We start from the raw sequence: 24,227 nt of genomic DNA on the forward strand, positions 1-24,227 counted from the left end.
GAAAGAACAAATGAAAAAAGCTTTTCATACCTTTCCCTTTTATCTGTTCTAGTATCTTCAACTGGTATTCTGTTTTTATTGCTCCGCATGTAGTTCCCCCCCCCCTTTGGTGTCCGTTTTTGATTCCTGGAGACAGCTTGGATAAGCCCCTGCAGTTTTCTTGGCAATGTTTTTTGAAGCCATTTGCCACTGCCTCCTAAAATCCAAGATCACTCAATTGGCTTTTTGCCTAAGACAGGAATAGAGCTTAGTCTCTTAGTTTCTAGCCTGGGCCCTTAACTAGTACATCAAAACCGCCTTCCAGTTTATAATTTTATAACCGCCTTCCAGTTTGTAATTTTAAAAGCTTGTAATCTCAGCACTTGTATGCTTCCTATTTTTTGACTGGTTCCCTTGGGAAATACAGTAGCTTCCAGCACAATTAAGCACAATTCAAGCAAGGCTGGGTTTGGATTTGATCAGCATACAAAAGGTGTTTGGGTAATCTGTATTTTAGTGTATTGCACATACCAAGCAGTTGAGTTAATTCAGTAAATCATGGTTTAATTAGCCTGGAGGGTTATGCAAACACATTTTAAATACAATTCTTATTGAGGCTTTGTTAAGGTAACAAATCCAATTGAAGTCACATCTTAATCACAGGAAACACAGTTCAGAATCTGGCTGAGTCTTTGACAAATGCTAACATGCAGTTAGAAAAAAACCTAATTTTTAGTTTTCTTGATTTATATGGTTGGTTGATTTTGGTCAACATGCAGTGCATCCATGTTGATTATGGTTCATTTAATAAGCTATAGGTAATTAAACAGTGGCTTAGTAAGGGGTGAACACAGCTACTTAAGCAGAAAGTTAAATATATAAACAGGCATGTACCAAATTTTAGATATACATTGATATTTATTATGAATGGGTGAAGGTTATAAACACTTCAGAGATGAATGCAGAAATTAGTGATTATCACAATAGCCATTCTCAACATACATGTTGACAACTAGATATTTGTCTTTGGTAATTGATTTTAAATAAACATACATTAGAATTTCTTGATATATTGTTCATGAACAGACTTTTAAAATCAGCCATAGTTTATCTTCAGAGACAAAAGTAAAAATGTCTTGGTTTCTGAATATTATTTTAATCTTAGATTTGTGTCCACTGAACCTGTTTTATGTTGAAAAAGAAGTTTTACATTTGGAGTTAATTCGAAGACAAACTAGTGAATTAACCGTTGAGCTGTCGATACTACTGCGTCCAGCCCTCATACGGCCAGGCCAGACATGGGGACGGGGGCTGGTTTGTTTGCAAACTTTGGTCTGGGTTTTTCTTTCTTTCAAGTAGTTAGTTGTTTTAGCTGGAGCGACTGTAGAGAAAGCGCAGTAGCGATCGGCTCAATGGCACCATAGCAGGAGACAAATGGTGCAGGAGATACGACAGAAGAAAGCCCTACGTTGCAGTTCAGTCAAAACCCATCTGGGACGATTGCGGAGACCGGATTTTGTACATGGTGTTTTCTCTCAGCGCTACGACAACCTCACGCCCTCTTATGACAACATGCTTTTTCTTTTCCCGGCAAGCCTTAAAAGTCCACCATTGCCCCTTGAGGCCGCTTTCGGCTCGATTTGCTGTTTTTTTTTTTCCTTTTTGGCTGGGAAGTCTGACCGCGGCGAAAGTCGTCTAGAGAGGCTTTTCTCCTTGCAGTCTCGAGTTTCCGTTTCCAGCAGGGACGAAACCCTTTAAACAGCCCAGCGCGAGCAACACACTCCCCTGCGGTTAACCGTTTGTAGGATACATTTATCACAGCGATCCAAATTCTAAACATAAAAACCGCAGAAAAACCGTTCTGGCTGCTGTTAGCAGTTCCAGTGAGAGTGAGAAAAAGTGCAAGAAAGCCATTAATTAACGCCAAGACCGACGCCCGTGACTGCAGTCTCGAGGAACCAGGGAATCTGCCTAGGAAGCTGAGGGAAAACGATCTACACCGGGCGCCTCATTTGTTTCATCGCAAAGTGGATAGGAGACGTTCGCGTTGCACTTCGGCCAAGCCGGTCTACATCCGGAGTTTTGCGCCTCATTCTTTCGAAACGTTGTCGACTCAATTTAGACGGTGGGGTTAGTTAGCGCTTAAACAAGCGCTGATTCACCTTCCCGGACTATAAAATTGGTCGCCTCAGGCAGCATCAAGCGCATCCAAAAGGAAAGAGGCCTTAAAACAATTGGGAGATTGATGACACATAGAATGACTAAAACGCAACGTTTCGGGCCACTCTAGATGCTGGGATTTCCATCTGAGTCAGCCCCCCGACCGCTCCAAGGACCCACTTGAAACCCCCTCCCAACCCCCAGCGCGCTTCCCCCAAGATCAAATACTAAACTTCCAGCCACGTTTACGCCTTTCAAGCACTTTCCCCCCTTTCTCTCAGACGGCAAACCTACCCTCCCCCACCCCCGCTCACTCCAACCTACCAATAAACCAATCCCTCCCTCTTTCACCCCCCGAATTCGCGCCAAATGATCGCTGATGTCATCACGTTGGGCCCCGCCTCTCGCCACTGGTGTTTTCAAACGGAGGGGGCGTGTGTGATTGGCCGGTATGACCGGCACGTGACTAACGGTCGCGGGAAAGCCGCGGAGTCTGAACGGGCGATTCTGTGGGTCGGGTGGAGAGAGCCGGAGGTTTTTTGGGACAAGCTGGGAACCTCGTCGGGTGGCTGTGTGAACGCGCGCCGGAGGAGAGTCTGACCGCAGGGGGGCAGGATTTGGCCTGTCAAAGGCAGCTGTCTGAACAGAAGCCTCAGCCGGGAGAGAAGAGCGTGTACGATCTCAGCCACCATGAGTTTCCTGAGCCGGCAGCAGCCGCCGCTGGCCACGGGGGCGCGGCGCCTGACGGTCCGGAGGGCTGCGGCCCCTATCCGGCAGAAACTGCTTTTCTCGGGCGGTGGAAGCGACTGTGAGGAGGAGGAAGAAGAGGAAGAAGGCGGCTATGAAGAGGAGGAAGAGGAGGGAGGCGGCAGCAGCGGCAACAGCACCGGGGAAGATTCGGCCTTCCAGGAAGCCGACTCCCCTCTTTCGGGCAGCCGCACCCCGGCTCGGTTGGAGCCTCAGCCACCGCACAACCCCGAGGAGGTTGGGAGAGAACTGGCCTCGACTGCGGTCCCGGGTGAGGAAGGGGACTCGTGGGAAGAAGAAGGCTTCGGCTCTTCGTCCCCGGTGAAATCACCCGGAGCTTATTTCATGGCTGGCTCGCCGCCGTTGAAGGGTCCTCGTCGTTTTTACGGTCAGTCGTCATCGCCGCCACCGCGAGCGGATACAATCCGGTACCGGGAACACCCGGATCCCGGTTCTCCTTTGCCCGAGTACCCCGGCACACCGCCGCACAAGACCTTTCGCAAATTGCGCCTCTTCGATACTCCGCATACGCCGAAGGTGAGAGAGGAGGCTTAGCTGGGCAAGGGGCCCTGGAGGAAGACAATGGTGAGGTGGGCGGAACGCGCGGCCCGTGGGCCGAAAAGGAGCGCTTCTTCCTTCTGCCCCCGGTGGAGGGCTGGAAGGAAAAGGGACGTTTGGCTTCTTCGGCTGGATTGCTTGCTGGATGCTATTTGGGGGGTGGGGGGGAGGACTAACCGAGAGTCGGAACCCTGTTTGGTTTTGTTTCGTCCGAGCACGTGGGTGACATGTGAACCTCAGGCGAGTTTAGGTGGTTGATCCTCTGCCAGGCGAGTTAGAGCATTTGGTTTCCTCCCTGACCATGACCTCTTGGCCTTTTGTGTGGTTAGAATAAAGTCGGTATTGTCTGGTTTGGAGGAAAAAAAAATGTTTTTCAGGGAAGACGGCAAGAGGCGCTCTTGGATTAACTGCCACGCCCCTTTCTGTCTTTTGTCAGTTTTTCTGCGCAGGACATTTCAGAGGGATTATCCATTTGGTGCCAGACAAGTTTAGATTGTTTCACTGAGGGTGCTTTCTGCTCTGTTAACGAAGAGGGAAAGAAGTTGACCAGTTGACCCAACCCCTGTGGGCAAGGCAAAAGACAATTTTCAAGAAGTAAGATGAATTTGAGATGGAGTTTTAACCTTCAGTTTATTTAGCTGGGTCTTCCTCCTGTCTGTAATGATAAGGGTCATGTTTCACTGGTACAGCTTCTCTCAGCATGTATTTGAATGTCCTACGTGACACTTTACCTGTGGTTGATATTTTGCTGTAGGTAGCATTTGAAGAGGCAGACAAGATCCACTAACAAGAGAGTGGATTTGTCATCAGGAGGACCTTTTAAATTCCTGTGGGCAGCCCTTCATAAATCAATGCCAAGAATAAGAGCAATTTTTTTTCCAGTGCCAAACCCTTGTATCATAATAGTTATGTAACAGATTTGCTTGCCTGTTACAAAAAACTTGGCATCTTGTAAGGCCTGCCCACAAATTGTCAGTTAAGATTATGTAACTAAACTAAAATTTGTAACAAAATAATCCCCCTCCCCCCCATTGTGAAGTATGTGGTAAATCCACTACAATTGGCTTACAAAAGTACTCAACCTTTATGATCCTAATGCTGACCTTCTGGTTTGCTTAGTGATTTTGGAATGTTTACTTTGCTGAAAGAAATCAGTTCAAGGATCACTCAGTATATATTAGGAAATCACCCTTTTTAAAAGAGAATAATGGAGAAAGTTTTGTGGTGATTTTTCTAAGCAAAGCATCTGCTTTAAAATGTGTAAAGCTTCCATGAAAGTTTATGTGAATTATACATTATAAAGAAATCTGAGAGATGTAAATGAGTTGATTTTGAGACCATAATTGTCTGCTTGTTCTGAGAGTGATGTATTAGTTTTTCTTGCTTTTTATTAAGATAATGGTCAAGTTGTAGAATCAATATTTTTACAACTGAAGTTAATTTTCTGTTTATATTTTATGTATCAAGCCATCTAAATTAATAAAACATATTATGAGGTTGTCGATCATACTATAAAATTAATGATTTGCTGTCAATACTGTATGTTAAAGTAACGCATATCTTGAAAATGGAAGTCTATTTATTAGATATTTATCCTGCCTTTATTACTTTAGAAGTAACTCAAAGCGGTGAACATGTAATACTCTTTTTTCCTTCTATTTTCCACAGAACAACCCTGTAAGGGAGGTTGGATTGATAGTCATCCTGCTGGCTTTCATGCCTATTAAGATAATCTTAATATTCCAAATGAATTGTCAGAAAATGTAACTATGATTTTACTTATAGTAAGACATAATTTAACCAAATTCTAGATTGGATTACTGAGGTATATTCAGGAATCTATGAAGAATCTGGGGAAACTTTAGATGTATGGAAAAATGGTACGTGTTTTGTGAAGGTTCCATTGGAAATCATACTCATGTTTTTATAACAGCTTTTGCTGTGAGTTTGTGAATATGTATGCATTTAGTATATCAGTCATTTGTACTCCTAGATATTTCAAGACCTAAAGCAAGGGGACTGCAATCATTTTCAGTGGGATGTTGTGATACATATCTTCTATATGGCCTCTTTGGTGGCTGTCATTGGAGTGGTAGAACTGAAATATGGAGGTTTGAGTATTTTGAGGCATCAGATGTTTGTCCTAAGCTTTGCAGAGGCTCTAACCATCTATGTCAGTGATGGTGAACCTATGGCACGCGTGCCACAGCTGGCATGCATAGCACGCTCTGCGGGCATGCAAGCTGTCGCCCAGCTCCACCGCGCATGTGCATACACACTTCCTGCCGGCCAGCTGATTTTCAGGATGCATGGGGGGGTCGCACACACATGTATGGGGGAGCACGGTGTGTGTGTGGGGCCCCCCCGGCCTGTTTTTGGGACCAGGAGGCTGCAGGGAGGCCTACTGGGCCCAAAATGGGGGGCGGAGGGGTCGTGCACGTATGTGCGGGGAAGTGTGTGGGGGTCATGTGCGCATGCGAAGGGGAGAATGGAGGGGGGTTGTGCATGCATGCGTGGGGGGCACATTGCATTATGGGTATCGGCACACAAGATAAACAAGATAAAGCTCAAATTATGTATTAGTTAGAACAAATGACTAGTTTGGTCTTGCTGCAATTATAAGTCACAAATTAGGTACAGTATTTTTGAACCACTGTCAAATAGGGACCAGAGCTTAATGCTAAAAAGTATTGTATTCAGAATGTATTAAATATCACATGGCTGCTATGATTAGAAAGACTGGGTGACTGGTAGTGAAAAATACCTCATTTGCTCCAAACAATGTACAGCCATTGATACTTCACAGAACTATTTGGCCAGAGAAACTAATGAATTGACATAGATTATACAGCTTCATATACTTATAATGACCTTATTTTCTGGTAGGTGGCAATCCTTACATATAATCCCTCAATTAATAATCACATTTGGGACCAGAATGTCCGCTGCTAAGTGATGTGATCAACACATGACTGCACCCAATTTTATGAACTTTTTTGCCACAGATATTAAGTGAATCCAGTTTGCCCCCCACTGATTTTGCTTATGGGAAGCACATAGCGTAATCCTGGGATGTTGCAACCATCCTACAGCATGCATACATGCTGATTGCCAACTGCCCAGGGAATTTGGATGATCATAAGTGCAAGAACTGGTTGTAAGTCACTTTTGTCGGCATTATTATAAATGTGAAAGGTCACTAAATGAATGGTTATAAGTCAAGGACTGCCTGTCGTGCATTTTGGCTGATCTCAAAAAGCTAAGCTTGTTAGCTCTATTTATTACTTGGATGAAGCCTTACTACGATATTCTATAATTGATTTCCTGTATTGTTACTGTTAGAAATTCTTATTTGTTGCTTGCTACATCAATATTTCATATTTATCAAAGGATTCAAAGCTTCAGTAAGTAGAACATACATAGAAGAAATGTACATATAAAGGTGTGCATCCATTCTCAGCCATAAGTGAATTTGGGTAGAATCAGAATATGTAATATGATTAATATGTATTTTAAATTTACTTAAACTGATGGAGATCTGAGGTGTAACATTTCTTCTGGCCAAATCGGTTACTGGCAGAAAAAATTCATGAAGGTTAGAGTGTATAATTATTACTGGAAATGTTAGATTCTTAATTTATAAGATTAGTTCTTGTATTCTTTCAGCTATTCTAGGTTATCTGATTAAGATGAGTGGAATCTTTTTCCTGCGGTTCTGAAAAACCAATCACTTGGGACGTTGAACTATCCCACTCAACAAGATCAATAGAGTCAGTTCAGTTCCCAGGAAGGACTTATTAAAAAAGCAGACAACAGAAAAACAGAATGCCACTAGTTTTCATCATGCTCTGAAAAACATGAGTAAGCTACAGCCTATACTGGACAATGACAGTGCACATTTTCTGGTACTGATAGGCCCATGCTTACATATGGGCAATCACCAGATTCTCAGGAGCAACAAGAAATTACATGAAAAGAATGCAAGAATGAGTACACACCTTGCAATAAACCAGATGTATACTTTGCTCCCAGTTCCACATCTGCAGCACCAATAAGTACACACACAAGATGAGAAACATTTTCACTTGTTCTTCCTCCAGTGTGGTCATTTGCTGTCATTTGCCTCTGGATTCTACATAGGACAAATGGGCAAGCTTGCACAAAATAATTAATAGGTACAAGTTTGATATCAGGACTCAAAACGAGAAAAAAAAATACCAGAGCATTTTAAACCATCCCGGATACTATAGCAAACCTCAGTGCGACTGTTTTGGAAAAGCAGAACTTTAACAGTATCATTGAGTGATCAAAAAGTTTTAGTCAGAAGGTCTCGTCAGACACAATGGGTTTTTAATATGTAATTTAATATGTAATTAATAATTGATTTAGTGCTTGTAATCTTTTCCTTTTCCTCCCTTCCCTTCCCTATCTTTCCCCAATTTAGTCTTACATCAGTCAGGCCGTTTTATGCATTTGATGAAATAAGCAGCAGCTATACCTTTTACTAACATTTGTTAATTAAAAAAATATTAGCGCTTTTTAGCCTTCTAAAGTTTGCCAAAATTTGCTAGAAATTTTCAATTTTTCTTTCATTTTTGAAATAGATACTCTCATTGTGGCAATATCTTACACTTAACCATTAGCTATTAGAAATAGTGTTCCTTCCAATTCAGAAAGAACAAGAAGGTGAGAGTAACATTTGTAAAGGACATGTACTCTTGTAGCCAAGTGTAGAAACTGACTGGCAAAATCTGCCACATGTCCAGAGAGAAATTAAATGAGTTAGTGTGGAAGGCAGGCCTTCTCCACGTTCCTTCTCAGCCAGCTTGCCCTTTTATGTCCTGATTTTTTTTATAAGCCTGTGTTAATGGCAGGATTTTCTGGTGAAAAAAAAGATAGGATTTTATTTCTGGCTAGAAATTTTTAAAGACTTAATATCAAGCATGCATTATTGATGGAAGACGTACTGATAGAACAGGGGTGTCAAACTTAAGGCCCAGGGGTCAGATCCGTCTTGCGGGGTGCTTAGATCTGGCCCATGGGGCCACCCTGGAAATAGCAAGGGACCGACCCACAGTACCTCTGCCAGCGAAAACAGAGCTTGGGTGGCCATGTGAGACCCTCCAGAACTCTCTTCACTGGTAGAATGCTTGGCCGCCACAGGCGTCCCCAACATGAGTGGTGTTGAACTGGTCATGCCGCACTGCCCCCCAAGGTCAAACAACACTGATACGGCCTTCAATGAAATTGAGTTTGACACCCCTGTGACAGAAAATAACTTCTCTGCCTGCTAAAATAGCTAAAACTCATAGCTTTGATTGCAACTTAATTCTGAAAATATCTGCATATTTTACAGTATTCCAATAATGATTTCTTTTGTTCATTGTCAGTTATATGCATTAGGAATAACACCAGAAGCCAATTTTTGCTATAATATGTCAGAAAGAAAGCACAAAGAACGGTTTATGACAAGAATATGGATGTATTACATTTTAAATGCTCATTATTTTGTTAAATATATTATATTGATTTTTCAGAGTCTCCTTTGTCGAGCTGAAGGAATGGGCTCGAGTTCAGCTAAACTCCGTGGTGGCTCTCTCTTTATGAATGTCGGAAAACTAGTAAAACAGGAATGTGATATTGGACAAGCCCCTCATGTGAACATTAATCCCTTTACTCCAGATTCTGTCTTTCTTCAATCTTCAGTTGGACAGTGTCGAAGGAGAAAGAGAACACATTGGAATGAGTGAGTATCAAAACTGATCTTTGATACATCAGGGTTATTTATTTTAAAAAAAAGTTTCTTGAGAAAGTATAATTCTGCAACTTAGTGTCTTCCAGATGTGTTGCACAATCTGCATTATATTTAACAACGGACTTGGCTAATCTGATCTGCTATACATTTATTAAAATATAGTTCTTACAATCTCCAGCCAGAGGCCTACCTTGAGAAAGAAAATGGATTTTGTCCATATCATCTTACTGATTCATAGTGAATTTATTACAATCAGTAATAAATAGTATTTAAGAGTATGAATGGGAGCAATAGAAAATTTCTGTGATTGCCTGAGGAGGTAAAAACAGGTGCTTAAAAGAATTTTAGGATTAAAGTAGATATGAGCCTGGTGTGGCTTATTAGGTTGTATTTTATTTAAACTCTAATCTACGAACCTGAGATCAATTATAGTTGGCTTTATACTTTGAACTAAATCAAAATGGTTTGTTAACAAATTGTTGTCTTACTAAGCATTCTTTATAAAATATAGTTTATGACATATGTGAAATCCCTTATTGTATATTGAATCATGGTTTCAGTGTTCAGACTGTGACTTAGCAAAATATTTCAAACCATCTGTATTGAAAGTAACAATGACTTAAAGTATATTTACAATGAAGCTCTCGCTTTCTACTATGGCACAGAAAAGGAAAACTAAATGTTAGTTAACAGAGCAAGAAAATAGACTCTAGATTATGGAATATAACAGGGAATTCTGGCTAAACCAGAATGGAAATGGACACCCACTCTCAAAAAAAGGTAAGTTCATGAAGCTAGGAGTGATAGTCAAAACAAAATCATTATGTTAGAATATGTTACTGTTACCAAAATTGCTGCATGTTTAGCTTCTTTGCTTGGATTATTGTAGCCATGAGTTTCTATGTTTACTCTAAGCTATTACCTCCACTGATGTGGAGATAAAGAAACGTGGGATATTATATATCTGGAGAAACATATTGATTGGTTCTTGGTTAAGAATAGCTAGCATAAATGATCTTATTGTTTAAGAAAGGAGCTTATGGCCTATAATAATAAATTAAATATTTATAAATATAATAATGAATTGCATTTTGTTCAATTTATATTCCTATTCTTTTTTTTTCTTTTAAATAATTCCATTCCTCGCTTGACTTTTTCACTGCTTCACAGAGATATCTTACTCTGGTCAAATGCTGTGGTATTGGCATAATACAACAAGAAACAATTCTACATCAAGGAGTGAATTTCATTTAAGATTCTTTGTACTCTCCTGGCACTATTCTTGTCCATCCCATATGTCCTCTATTCATCTTGCCTCTGAATGATGTATTACTTAGAAAAATTTCTTGGAAAGTTAAGATTTCATTCTATTTCTGTATATTTTTATATATTTAGCTCCTGTGATGAGGACATGGAAGCAAGTGATGGAGAACTTGAAGATGAAACTGTCAGACCTGCCAAGGTAAAATAAGAAATTCCATAAAACCACATATTTCTAAATAAACACATTTCAGTGACATTGAATTTAGCAGAGTTTATGTCTACAATTTTAGCGGATCAGCATAACAGAAAGCAATATGAAATCTCGATATGCGACAGAATTTCATGAATTGGAGAAGATTGGTTCTGGCGAATTTGGTTCTGTATTCAAATGTGTGAAAAGGCTTGATGGTTGCATCTATGCAATAAAGCGATCCAAGAAACCATTGGCTGGCTCAGTTGATGAGTAAGTATTAGTAACAATTTAAATGCAAAATATTTTGTGTTATATTTTGTTTCTGTGCCCATAACTCATATAAAAATCTATAATAATGTTTCTGCAATTAGGTTAATGAATTGTTTGTACTTGAAAAAATGTATAATTGTATCTCTATGGAGATTCTCAGTTACCCAGGTTATGGTTGTCCCAAAGGTGCTTTTTTCAAGGGCCAACCGTACTTTCTGGTTTTTCTTTGAAGATGTTTCGCTTCTCATCCAAGAAGCTTCTTCAGCTCTCCCCACCATCCAGTCAGAGCTGACAAAGCTTCTTGGATGAGAAGTGAAACGTCTTCAAATAAAAACCAGAAAGTCCAGTTGCCTCTTGGAAAAAAAGCACCTTTTAAAATTTTTATTTGCATTTATATCCCGCCCTTCTCCGAAGACTCAGGGCGGCTTACACTGTCAGGCAATAGTCTTCATCCATTTGTATACAATATACAAAGTCAACTTATTGCCCCCCAACAATCTGGGTCCTCATTTTACCTACCTTATAAAGGATGGAAGGCTGATGTATTTGGGATGTATAGTTGTATATACCATTTTTGTATCAAAATATTTAACTTAGATCCACTAATATATTTGGAACAATCCTAAATATAACTGACTCTACAGTAGCTCCTTTCTAGGGATGTACAAAATGTTCCATGAACAGATCAGTCACTTTTATGTTTCCTGGCATGGATTCAGAATACAGATGTTCTGGGTTGAGGTAATGGAAAAGGGCAAGGCTGTTAGTAGTAGGTAAGGAAGTTGTCTGGAAAGATTGGGGCAGGATAATTATGCTAATTGAGTAAGTTGCAATTAAATGTAAAGTGCAATTCCTAAACAAAAGCAAGGATCTAGAAAAATTAGGGGTTAGGGGAAGACTGGCACATAGGCCATGCAAAAAAAGTAGGAAAAAGGATAAGGAGCACCAGCCTTGTTGTATTTACCCCATTAGATCTTTTCAAATGTTGTTTGGGATTTGGTTTGGCCCTACCTGAAATGGGTCAGGCATATCTCTAATTCACACATTTTTTTGCCTCATGCAAGAAACATTGTTTCCTGTACATTTGTATGTGTTTGGTTGAAGTTTTACCTAAATTGCATAACACTATAGTAAAATGACCAGAATTCTATCTATTTGACAACTTAATATTTGATAATAACTTTTGGTGAAATTGTTTTCCCCAATATGATAGGCAAAATGCTCTTAGAGAAGTTTATGCTCATGCCGTTTTGGGACAGCATTCACATGTAGTCAGATACTTCTCTGCTTGGGCTGAAGATGATCATATGCTTATTCAGAATGAATATTGTAATGGTAAGTAAGCTTTTGTTCTAATGACTGTGGAAAAATATAGCAGGTTGTTAAGCAAGTGGCTTAGAAAGGTAAATAGTATATTTATTGCCTGTTACAGATTTGTCAGTCCTTGTTACCTTAAAATAAAAAATCTTAAAAAGATTTAATAAGGATTGAGGATTTCAGTTTCAATAATTCGTACAAGTGTTTGAGTGTGTGATTACAATTATGACAGAGCAGAACAAAATGGAAGAAGTATGATACATTAAATCCTCAAACTGAATTATAATAAAATTAAGCATATTAAATAAGATGAGACAGGAAGCTTTTCTTTCAAATATTAAAAGAAAAATTTTTCTTCCCCTAAGCTCAGAATAGTTGTCTATTTTGCTTGATGGGTCTATCTATCATCAAGGCTGACTTTCAAATTTCCTGACTAAAAAAATAAAAATAAGGGTAATATTGTACTGTTAGTAATTGACTAATGTTTCAGGTTCAACTGAAACTGTAAAATTAAATATTGAAAAACATTTTCTCTGCTGCTAATTTTGTTTTATATTAATTGTGAGGGACTCCAGTTATACCCCTTAAAACATACATATTAAAGCATCATCTTTTATTCCACAATAGAAATGTAGGGTCAGCTGACAACCAGGGATTCATATGGAAGCCAAAATTATAACTTCTCTTTGTCTTACTAGTACTTGGTTTTCTTGTGAGCATGCCACAGCTGTGCACCGTGGTTTCCTTATTTCTTGCCTTCTGCTCCTGTGATATATTTTAACAATAGGCAGGATTTCAGCCCAGCCAATGGAAAAAGTCATATATGGCACCTATGAAGCATCTATTGATGCATCCATAATGTAAAATAACATAAAATAGAGGAAACTTTTGAAGCTTTTGATAAAAATTACAGAGACTGTATAAGCAAACCTGACTCTTAATTTACACAAAAAGAATTTTTTCTTTGCATATTAATAGTTAAATATTCCAAATATTCTAAATGTTTTATATACATACATGAGCATTATTTAGACAAAATCTAGTTAATACTAATGTTCATATCTCCCTATTGCATATGAATAGTGGGGTTTCTGAGATTATTATTAGTTTGTAGTTTAGTCATTCCAATTAATAGTGTTGGCTCTCACACTATTATTAAAAAGCATTTGATTAAAGTCAGACTTATTTACATTTGTGTGGATTTTGCAATCAGTTCATTGTGTGAACTTGTACTTTAAAAAGTATAGATTTTCTCTAATACTACATAACAAAATTTCCTTGTGCTACTTGCATCTAGCTTTAGCATGAAGTCTGAGTTATAGTTCCTATTTCTTTATTATGAACTCAGTAGTGATCTTAACCACGTGTGCTTGGAGCTGTTTGAAGTAGAGTGGCATAGAAATACCAGCAATAAACAAATCCATTCTGTAAGCTTATGATTTCTATAAACATTATGAAGCCAAATATTTTTGAGAACAATTATTAAATATTACATGCTAATTACATGCTTATCCTTTAATATCCTTTAATTTTATATGCAGGTGGCAGTTTAGCTGATGCTATAAGTGAAAACTATAGAAATATGCGTTACTTTGGTGAACCAGAACTGAAAGATTTGCTACTACAAGTTGCTCGTGGTTTAAAGTACATCCATTCAATGTCACTGGTGCACATGGATATAAAACCTAGTAAGTACTATAAAATCTGATGTCTACTGCATTGTAAGGATTTAATGTTTTTCCACAATGAACATATATGTTCGGTAGTATCAAAATGAATAGTGAACCACACCTTAGCAACTGAAACTTTTCAAATCTAACTATAGAATACAGTGCAAAAGTTCTTTTTTGAAATATGTGGTTGACCAACTGTTGTATTTGTTTTGGAAATATTTTTGTGGGATTAAGTTTCCTTGCTTGACTTTAAAAGTTTGGCTTCTTTCCAAGGAAGCTGTTAATACTAGTGTACATTACTCAAAGAGACCCAAGAGAGCAGTGAGAAGTCTACCTCTGAAATTAATTTATATTTTGATACATTTTTTATAATTTTATTCCTTGACAGGTAATATCTTCATATCTAGGACCTCAATTCCAACTACTACATCTGAAGAAGGAGATGAAGATGAATGGTCATCTAGCAGAGTTGTTTTCAAAATAGGTAGGGGATACTAAAACTATATCTATTAATGCAAACCTTTTTTAATTTTGAGAAAGTAATTTTTTATCCTTTATTGCTTAATAAAGGTGATCTTGGTCATGTCACTAGAATAGCCAGTCCTCAGGTGGAGGAAGGAGACAGTCGTTTTCTTGCCAATGAAGTTTTACAAGAGGTAATGCACTTTTAAATTATGGTAAAACAATTAACTTTGAGTATTAACTTGATTAGATTTATAGAAGGATTGTTTTAGATTTCTATTCTATAAACAGCTGAAATGCAGGGGAAAAGATTGTTTAATTTGATGTCTTCTGTATGGTGATTTTTTTTCTCCAGAACTATAATTACTTGCCAAAAGCGGATATTTTTGCATTGGCATTAACTCTGATATGTGCTGCTGGGGCTGAACCATTGCCAGCCAATGGGGATCAATGGCATGAAATTCGACAAGGAAGACTACCCAAAATCCCACAAGTCCTTTCTCAAGAGTTATTAGACTTGCTAAAAGTAAGTTTAAGCAAATATACCAACAAACTACATATTTCCTTCATATATGAAGATGAAAACAGTAATCAAATGAACCTTTAATCTATTTCAGGTTATGATAAACCCTGACCCAGAGAAAAGGCCCTCAGCAGTTGCTCTAGTTAAGCATTCTGCATTGTTATCCACTGCGAGAAAGAGCGCTGAACAGCTACGAATAGAATTGAATGCTGAAAAGTTCAAAAACTCTTTGTTGCAGAAGTAAGTTTAATCTATACTATGCCTATTTTAGTTTTAAAGTACTGAGGAATGATATTGATAGTAAACAAATGTCCAACAAAATAAAGAAGTCTGCAATTTTTTGTGAAGCATTAATACATAGGGATCTAAACTAGAACATCAATATTTTGGCTTCAGAAACATAACTTACAGTGCCAGTACAGAAGGTTGGAGTGAAACTGATTTCTAAGTGTGTTCACTTGCTGTGGAAAGTTAAGTGAGTTTTACCCTGTTTTGCAATCTTTCTTGTCACAGTGATTAAGTGAATCACCGCCGTTGTTAAGTTATTAACATGGTTGTTAAGTGAATCTGGCTTCTCCACTGACTTTGCTTGTCAGAAGGTGATCACATGACCCTGGGACTGCAATGTCACAAATACATGCCAGTTGCCAAGCAGATGAATCTTGGTCACATGACCATAGGGATGCTGCAAAGGTCATAAGAGTGAAAAATGGTTTTTTCTAATGCTGTTGTAACTTTGAACGGTTACTAAACGGAAGGTTGTAAGTTGAGCACTACCTATATAGGCTTATTGCAGCCCTTTCTTCTTACTTTTTGAAAATGTACTAAATGTGATGTAAATTGTCCAGTGCCGAGTGTGTTAAAGTTGGGATAAGTTTAGACTGAGACTGAATTTAAGAAAAGAGTGTGAAGCAGAGTATTACAGAATATGCAAAACAATATTGGGGAATAAAAGTAAGACAACAAGCTAAAACATTGGAGTTAGTGTAGATATAGCAGTTGATTTGACAGTTGCTGACAACCTCATGAAGGATTGAACTACAATAGCATTTCAATGATTTTGACCAAATGACCTAAATTAAGGCTAATTCCTGAAAACTCTCCATTAGAGCCTGGCAGTCAGGGTAAGTAGGAAGGAAGAGAAGCAATTGGTGGGTGACAGGCTTGAAGATTTCATCAGTGACAGAACAGCCTTGGTATGTGGGAGAAAAAAGCAGCATGAATGTTGTCAGACTGCTTTCAAAATACATATGAAGGCTGGAACATCCTTCTAGCATTAATGGTGATATTTGAATTTGGGGTTGGAGCTTGCCTGGTAAGCTGCTGGTTGACTGTAGGGCAGAGCAAGGCTGTTTGGCGTCTGCTTAAGAACAAAGTTGGGCTTGGTTTGAAAACTGGGAGTTCTGTGTAGCGTTCTTCAAATAGTTAGATCTCTGGAGGTGTAGCCAGGGTGATTTGACTTTTGGACTTCAGTGGTGGATTAAAATAGAAAATTGGTTCTTGGATATCATTCTTCATGTGAGAAGTGGAAGGATGAATAAATGAGTTGGAGGGCCATAATCAAGGTTTTATATATTGGGGAAGGATTGAGTTGAGAGGATTATATTGAAAGTGCTAAGAAGGGTTCCTTTTTGGTTATTCTGTTTAAAAGTCCAGGAAAGAATGTTAATTATTAAGAGAATGGTGGGGTGGTTAGGGTGAGACTGAATATGTGTGATTTGGGATGTTCTAGTATTATTTATTGTGTATATGGATAGTGGCAGGAGTATGATTCAGAGCATTTTTTTCTTGGGGTGGTGAGCACAAGAGTGTAAAACTGGTTGTGAAAAATCAAGGAACATAAGATGGAGATGTTACAAGAATTATTCCATTGGAAGAGAGATCAAATTAAAGTTGGTGTGAAAAGAAGTAACACAGCCCAAATGTACAGAGTATTAGGAATTGCTCTATCTCCAATTAATCATGTTGTAGAAGAAGTAAAATATGTAGCAATGTCATTTATGTTATACCTTTGTTTCAGCTTCTTTTTAATGATTTTAGATACAATTTCTGCAATATTATCTGAAGGGGAAATAACAGATTTGTACTTCTTTGCAGGGAGTTGAAGAAAGCACAAATGGCAAAGGCGGCTGCTGAGGAGCGAGCACAATTTACAGATCGAATGACAACTAGATCTACAGCACAGAATAGAATTGCTCGTCTTACTGGGAAAAAAATGAACCGTTCAGTTAGTCTCACAATATACTAATGACTCTATTTCATAAACTGACAAAGGAGGATAATTGATTATTGCTGGATAATTAGGAGCAGAAGAGAAGAGTCTGTTTCTAAGTTTCTATTTAATCATTGTCAATGGTTTTATAAAGAAGCCTTATGCAATTTGAATTTTACAAGATGCAGTTAATCAATTATCTTTTCTCTGCTTCTCCCAATATTTACAAGTTACATTCAAGATCTTCATTTTCTGGAAAAATAGCCACCGCCAAGTGAAATGGATTTCTCCTCAGTGCTGTGCGCTCCCTAAATTTATTCTAGAGGGTTTAGGATTGTGAGGAAAGGGATTCTCTTGAGTAGATTTGGGAGATGTTTTGTGGATTTGAAGAAAGGGAGATCCCAATGCACAAAGGAAGGCTGCTCAGAGAACACTGGATGGAGCCACTGCTGAACAGGTGTTTGACTATAATATATATAATATCATCCAGAGCCAACCATTGGAATGGTGTGCTGCTTTTTAGTTTTAATGCATTGTTAGAAAAGGCGTTTTCCTGATAATATAAAGAATTACTTTATAAATTGCTCCATCAGGCATGGAAATAAGAAGTGCCATGGAGAAAGTCTAAAGGACAACAAGCCAAACCATACCTGGTGTCAGGTAAATCTGTTGTGAATTTATTCGTGGATTCAACTGGGAGCACTTTGTTAGGCATTGTTGCAAATCACAGGAGTAATCTTGTGGATACATGCCATGTGAAACTGCTGCTATTTTTAGTTTGTCTTGCTGTAAACTGTAGCATTAAAACAATCATTGTGTTAATGGGCTTTCTTTTAAAAAAATTATGTGAAAAAAATACCAGAGTTGCTCTAGTGAAAGCAGCTTCCTTCTTTGAAGCTAGTGTACTGTGTACAGAAACAGCACACCAATTTTATATTTGAATTACATTGTTAGTGTAAATGTCTTTTTTATAATTGTTTCTAATAAAAGTTGTCAAGTTAATTCCTCTTCCTTTTCTACCTTCTCTTCCCTCCTCTATTAATATGTGAATGTCACATGTTTCACTATTTGTACATAGCATACTGTTTTAACATTTTTCAAAATGACTGTATATAGCTGTTACATTGTACAACATAAAAGCTGTAGTTTGCAATTTCAGAAGATCCTATTCAAATTTATTTCGATTTTAGTTAAGAGAATAATATAATTGGTACCCTAATAATCTGTTTCAATATTGCCCAAATAGATGCTATCTATTATTGGCTTTTTGGCAGTTTCCTACTTGAATGTTTCACTGTTTTTAATTAGCATTGCATCAAAATATTAAAGTGCCACTTGGAAATTAAAATTGTCTTTTTTGCGGGAAAGTGGACAGTTACAAAGATTATACCTATACCATTCTAGAAAAACATTCCTAGGTCTGCTTAGGCCCATTGATATAGTCCTGCTGTTCTGGACAGAATGTCTGCTGAGGTAATGCCTGATGCTTTCAAGACAGGATTGTTATCGAGACAGGATGTGGCTTTCAGTACTCTTCATTTCATCCTGGATGTGTGCCAGTTACTGTGTACATACCTCCTAGTTAGATAGATGCAGGTAGTAGTAGATTGCCCTATTAAGATTGTCTCTGATTAGAAATCCTAACTTTCATAGAATATCATCAACATACTTGGGATAAAACAGGACTTTGGCTGTGCTTGTACTAGTCAAAAATGCCAACACTGGTTAGTACTGTCTTTAGCAAGAAGAAAAATTATAATCAGAGATCAATATCTATAGGTCCAGCTGGGGATGTCCATGGCATTTATATAATAATAATAATAATAATAATAATAATAATAATAATAATAATAATAATAATAATAATAATAATATCAGAGTTGGAAGGGACCTTGGGGGTCTTCTAGTCCAACCCCCTGCCCAGGCAGGAAACCCTACACCACTTCAGACAAATGGCTATCCAACATTTTCTTAAAAATTTCCAGTGTTGGAGCATTCACAGCTTCTGCAGGCAAGTTGTTCCACTGATTAATTGTTCTAACTGTCAGGAAATTTCTCCTTAGTTAGTACTTTAGTTTTAGTTTCATTTGGAAAGTTGCAGTTTGGAAGGAAAGGGGAGTAAACAGTAAAGCATGATTTCAGGTGAAATGGAAATAAAAATGTGAAACTATAGGGAAGAATATAATAAACTTGAATAAAATCTCACATGGAGTGGGATATAAATAAATAAATAAATAAATAGGAAAAAAGTTAATTATAAATTAAAAGAGCAACATATTATCTATGTGGTTGTGTGTGTATATTCTATGAAAGTAAGACTTCCTAGATATATGTTACTACACCACCAGTGAATGGTGATGATGAAAGAACTAGGGCATATTTATTTGATTTATACCCTGCTTTTAAAATATAATCTAAGGCTGCTCATTGTTCTATTGCAAATGGAAATATGAGAACATACATAAAAACTATGGGCCAGTTCAAGTCCTAAAAATTAATGAGATTGGTGAGTCACTGGTGAATGTCTGCTTTGAAAAAGAACTGTTCCCATTTGGTAATAGAAGCACAATGTTAATATGATGTGGGTAAACTTGGAAAAAGAATGAATAAAAATATTAAAGTGTTCATGATGGAATATTGAAACAATGAAAGATAAAAGGATAATGAGAGATTCTAATTGTTGGACAGACTGATTGGTAACATGAGGAGTCTGTCTTTGTAAAATTAACCGGGAAGAACTGAAAGAAATGAGTCAATGTAGTATAACTAAGAAAGTGTGGCAATATTCATTTCCCAACAGAGTGAATGTTATATGTAAGAAGATGTGGAAGTTGCTTGGGACTGAAAAAAAATAGACTGCAGTAGAGTTTAATGGTCTTGTGCTATTGGGAGGTAGGAAAAGGGATGCTGGATGTAATTCTGAAATGAAAGGCTATATGCGAGAAAAAAATGTCCTCACTGAGTGGAATTGGACCAGCAACACCATCATTAAACAACATGATCATGCCCAGCTTAGTATTGGTTCCAGGCACAGTCATTAAGTGAATCACCACAGGTCATTAAGTGTAACATGAGAGTCCAATCTGTGACTTCCTGCCAGCTTCCCCACTGACTCGTTGGAAGCCAACTGTGAAGGTTGCAAATTGTGATCATGTGACTAGGAAACACTTGTAAATGTGTGAGTGGGGATGCTGCCACAGCTGCAACTTCAAGGACTGATTGTAAGTACCGTATTTTTGTTTGTTAAGATTTATAAAAGTGCAGATGTTTTGGAAGTGGATGAGGAGACCCCCAAATGCAAATGGAATTGAAAACAATAATGATTTGGGATAAAATTGAAATAAGGGGTTTTAAAGATGTATTTTGTCGACTTGTTTAACAATTTGTTAAAGATGAATCAAAATGAATACTAAAATGTATCACCATGAGAAAAAAGATGAAAAAAGGCAGATTTGAGAATGTTGGTAGATAATGTATGGCGGTAAAGTTTCAGGAATAGCTATAATTGGAAGAATGTTAAAATATGGATTTGGTTCGCTTATGGAACAACTCTTGCCTTGTTTAATATGCATTTACCAATCTGCATGAGGATTTAAAGAATAGTCCTTTTCTTTCCCTATACAAATGAATGGCAAAGAAACAAGATTGAAAGCAAAAACTACAGAAATGAAGCAGAATTCCAACTGAAGGGTATGTGAGATGCCAACAAAATTTGGGGAGTGCAGCGCAGCATGTGCAGACCAGAATGTTGTTTTATTCATTGAGAGATCTATGATTATAAGAAAAAGTACTGGATTAAGAGAAATTGGATAAAGCAAATAGATTTGAACTGTGGAATGTTTGGAGCAACAGAGAAACTGAAGTTTGGTTGCCAAATATAGTAGGGGAATATGATAGAAATATAAAGCATACGTGAAAATACATGAATAGTTCATTGAATAAAGAGTAAAAGAATGATATATACTACTCCCCTCATTGCCTAATAACAAGAATAACATTTATTATCTAGGAATGTTGGATAGAGTGTGATTTATCAAAATAAGTGAAAATGTATTTTGTATAAGGATCTCCTGCCCACTTTGTCATGTGGAAGCAAGAATTAGAAATGTTAAGAAATATAAAATACAGTGAGTATTTAGGAATTAAATTGTGATAATAAAGTAATAAAAGAGATAATAAAGTATTGTTCGGAATGAATGTAGATTTAATATAAAATGACTAGTTAACTACTGTAAAAGTAGTATGCCAAGGTGATTTGATCGTATAAAGAACATCAAGATTGCAAAAAATGATTTAAGACAAAAGGAAAACATGTTTGAATGAAGTTGATGAGATATTTAAAAAAAGATAAAAGAACAAAAAGCATGATGCACTTATGGACATTTTGGAAGTGGGTTAAAAAGATGAAGAGAGATATAGTGAGTAGTATTGGTATAAACTAGATTTTGATATATTTTCTTAATTTCTTTAATAGATATTTTCATTCCTTCATAGAATAATGTATGTATGTACGTACATTTGAAATTCTGAAATGTGACTAAAAAGTGTAAAATATTTCAGCTGGAGGCAAAGGTGTATAACCAGTCGGAAAAATTATACAACTTATGCAAAATAGATTAATATTCTGTATTTGCAAAAAACCTGAAAAATGGCAATGCTACTGTTTCTAAATCCTCAGCAATTACCTGAGCTATAAGCTGGAAAACATCTAAGTGAATGAAGGTTTCTAAGATTTATCCAAAATATTTGTTAGCTACAAGGGAAGCAATTCCTTTGTTTGACAATATGTTTTTAAAAGTTTCAATACCTTCAGGGCTCCTCGAGGATTGTTGAAAATCACTATTGCTTACAAGTTACAAAACTGTTAGTGGGCAGGCAGAAGGTACCAACATCATGGTAAAGTGGGAATGATTTATAACTGCTTATATTCTTTAAATGAACTCTGCTCTAATCCTTACTTTGAAATTGACCTACAAGTGGCACCACTGACTCAACTTTGGCTAATCTAAAGAAAAAAACCATCAAGGAAAAAAAGCAGCACTAGACATGTTTTCTTTTTTGAAAATCATTGTTGATTTTCTTTCTGGACCATTCAGCTCCTTCTGAGATTGTGGTGTTGGAAGTTTATACAAAAGGTACAATCAGTATAAACAATGTTAAATGAATGTGGAGATATAGTGCAGATGTTAGGCTACTGAATGTTCAGGTAGTCCTCGACTTACGACTACAACAAAGCCCAAAATTTCTGTTGCTAAGCAAGACCGTTTCTAAATGAGTTTTGCCCCATTTTATGATGTTTCTTGCCACAGATGTTAAGTGAATCACTACAGTTGTTAACTTAGTAACATACTTGTTAAGTGAACCTGGCTTTCCCATCAACTTTGCATGTCAAAAGGTCACAAAAGCATGACCCCAGGACACTGCAACCGTCACAAATATGAACCAATTGCCAAGCATCTGAATTTTGATCATGTGATCATGGGGATGCTGCAACACTTGTAAGTGTGAAAAATGATGAAGTCACTTTTTTCAATGTTAAGTTTTGAACAGTCACTAAACAAATGGTTGTAAGTCGAGGACTATCTATATACAATAAGTGTCTGTTCCTAGTTATGATAACAGTCCTGGTTGTGCTAAAGTTCAGAAACCCGATTTTAACAGTTAATATTATTTATAAACAAGGGTTAAGCAGCAATAGAGTTTTTAGACAGTGATCAGGTTCTTTTGTGGAAATGAAATATTTTTAGAACATTATCTACTCAGAATATTTTTATTCAAAAGATTAGCAATGCCTGCTAATAAAAAAGTAAAAAGTGCTTACTACTGCTACTGAGACAGATTATTCATATGCTATTTAAATGATTAATTTAGACTACCAGTAAGTGCTGATGGATATATTCTGAATAGTAGACTCAATTTTTAAAGAGTTATATTTTAAATTTTGGATTGATAACTTGACTCTGCACAGCTGTGCACTAAGCTTCAAGTAATTTGAAGCAGCACGCTGTTATGATGGGAGCATCAGTTCCTATCAGGGGCTCCAGGTTTTCTGTGTGTCCTTGCAACTGCATATTAGGGCTACAAATTGACAGCGAAGAGATGCAGAAAATGTTATATCTTGTTGTCTAATAATACATTTTGCTATTAGAAAATATGCTTTGTATTGTTCTAATCTAACGTGTAATACACCTCTTGAAGAGTTCATATCTTCTTAGGAAAAAGAAAAATATTAATTAGGTGAACTGGATGAAATGACACTTTGCCATATAAATATACTAAGTTGTAACCAGTGAGGTCATTACATTTCTGAATATGAAGAGTAACTGGAATGTCTGCAGTGTAACATATAGTGTTCAATTATCTGAATTGTCTATTATTTTGTACTCAAACCTGTGGTACTTAACCTATTATGATGCTCAAACAAAGTTGCCTAAACCATTTGAAATAATTGATTTGGCATGCTTTACTCTGCATACAATGGACAGCTAATAACTACCTTGCACTGGGTAGAGAAAAACTTTTCCCAAATTATTTCATCAATTTATTATGCCATAAGTACTAACTTTAGAATATTAGTTAGTAGCCCTGAATGTGCTGTGATGCTGTTTAAACAATGCATAGTAGTTAATGTGTGCATAGGTGAATAATTAAATAAACCTGTGAATAAGTAAATGTGAGCTTTTCTCGAAGAATATATATTTCCAGTCCTTCAATTCTTTTTGACACTGAAGGTATAATGCAATTCAGTGAATCACATATTTATATCTTCAAACGCCAGACATGCCAGTGCTGGTCTGCTGTTGCTTAGGATTTGCCTCGCTTTTTATGGAGATTTTCTAGTGAGCTAAGCATCTGGAATTATATTTACTTGTCATCACATCACACTGTCCTTCAGCTAAAGAAATCTTCCCTCATACGATTTGTTTCATTTTAAAAGTATTAATTAAAAGCTTTTTTATTCCCCAAAAGAACTATCAATATAGCTTATAGAACAAAATATGTCCAACCTTTCAGTTCCTCATAAAGTCTCCAAGACAGCTTATCAATTATGAAATTCATAAGTTTTTTTTTGCTAAAATCCAACAAAAATAAAACTCTAAAAAAGATAATAGTGC

At 37.2% G+C, this 24,227-nt stretch overlaps 1 protein-coding gene across 1 annotated transcript; it reads left to right on the plus strand.

The window, feature by feature from the left end:
• Positions 1 to 2,600: 2,600 nt before the first annotated feature.
• Positions 2,601 to 18,447, plus strand: WEE1 (WEE1 G2 checkpoint kinase). Its single transcript, XM_058159732.1, has 11 exons — positions 2,601 to 3,423; positions 8,982 to 9,190; positions 10,595 to 10,661; positions 10,753 to 10,925; positions 12,139 to 12,260; positions 13,784 to 13,930; positions 14,304 to 14,399; positions 14,486 to 14,571; positions 14,733 to 14,903; positions 14,995 to 15,140; positions 16,998 to 18,447. Exons 1-11 carry the CDS (start codon positions 2,830 to 2,832, stop codon positions 17,146 to 17,148), a joined length of 1,962 nt encoding a protein of 653 aa, XP_058015715.1. The 5' UTR covers positions 2,601 to 2,829; the 3' UTR covers positions 17,149 to 18,447.
• The last annotated feature ends 5,780 nt before the right edge of the window (positions 18,448 to 24,227 follow it).

The sequence above is a fragment of the Ahaetulla prasina genome, chromosome 1 (assembly GCF_028640845.1).
Source record: "Ahaetulla prasina isolate Xishuangbanna chromosome 1, ASM2864084v1, whole genome shotgun sequence".
Lineage (NCBI taxonomy): Eukaryota > Metazoa > Chordata > Lepidosauria > Squamata > Colubridae > Ahaetulla > Ahaetulla prasina.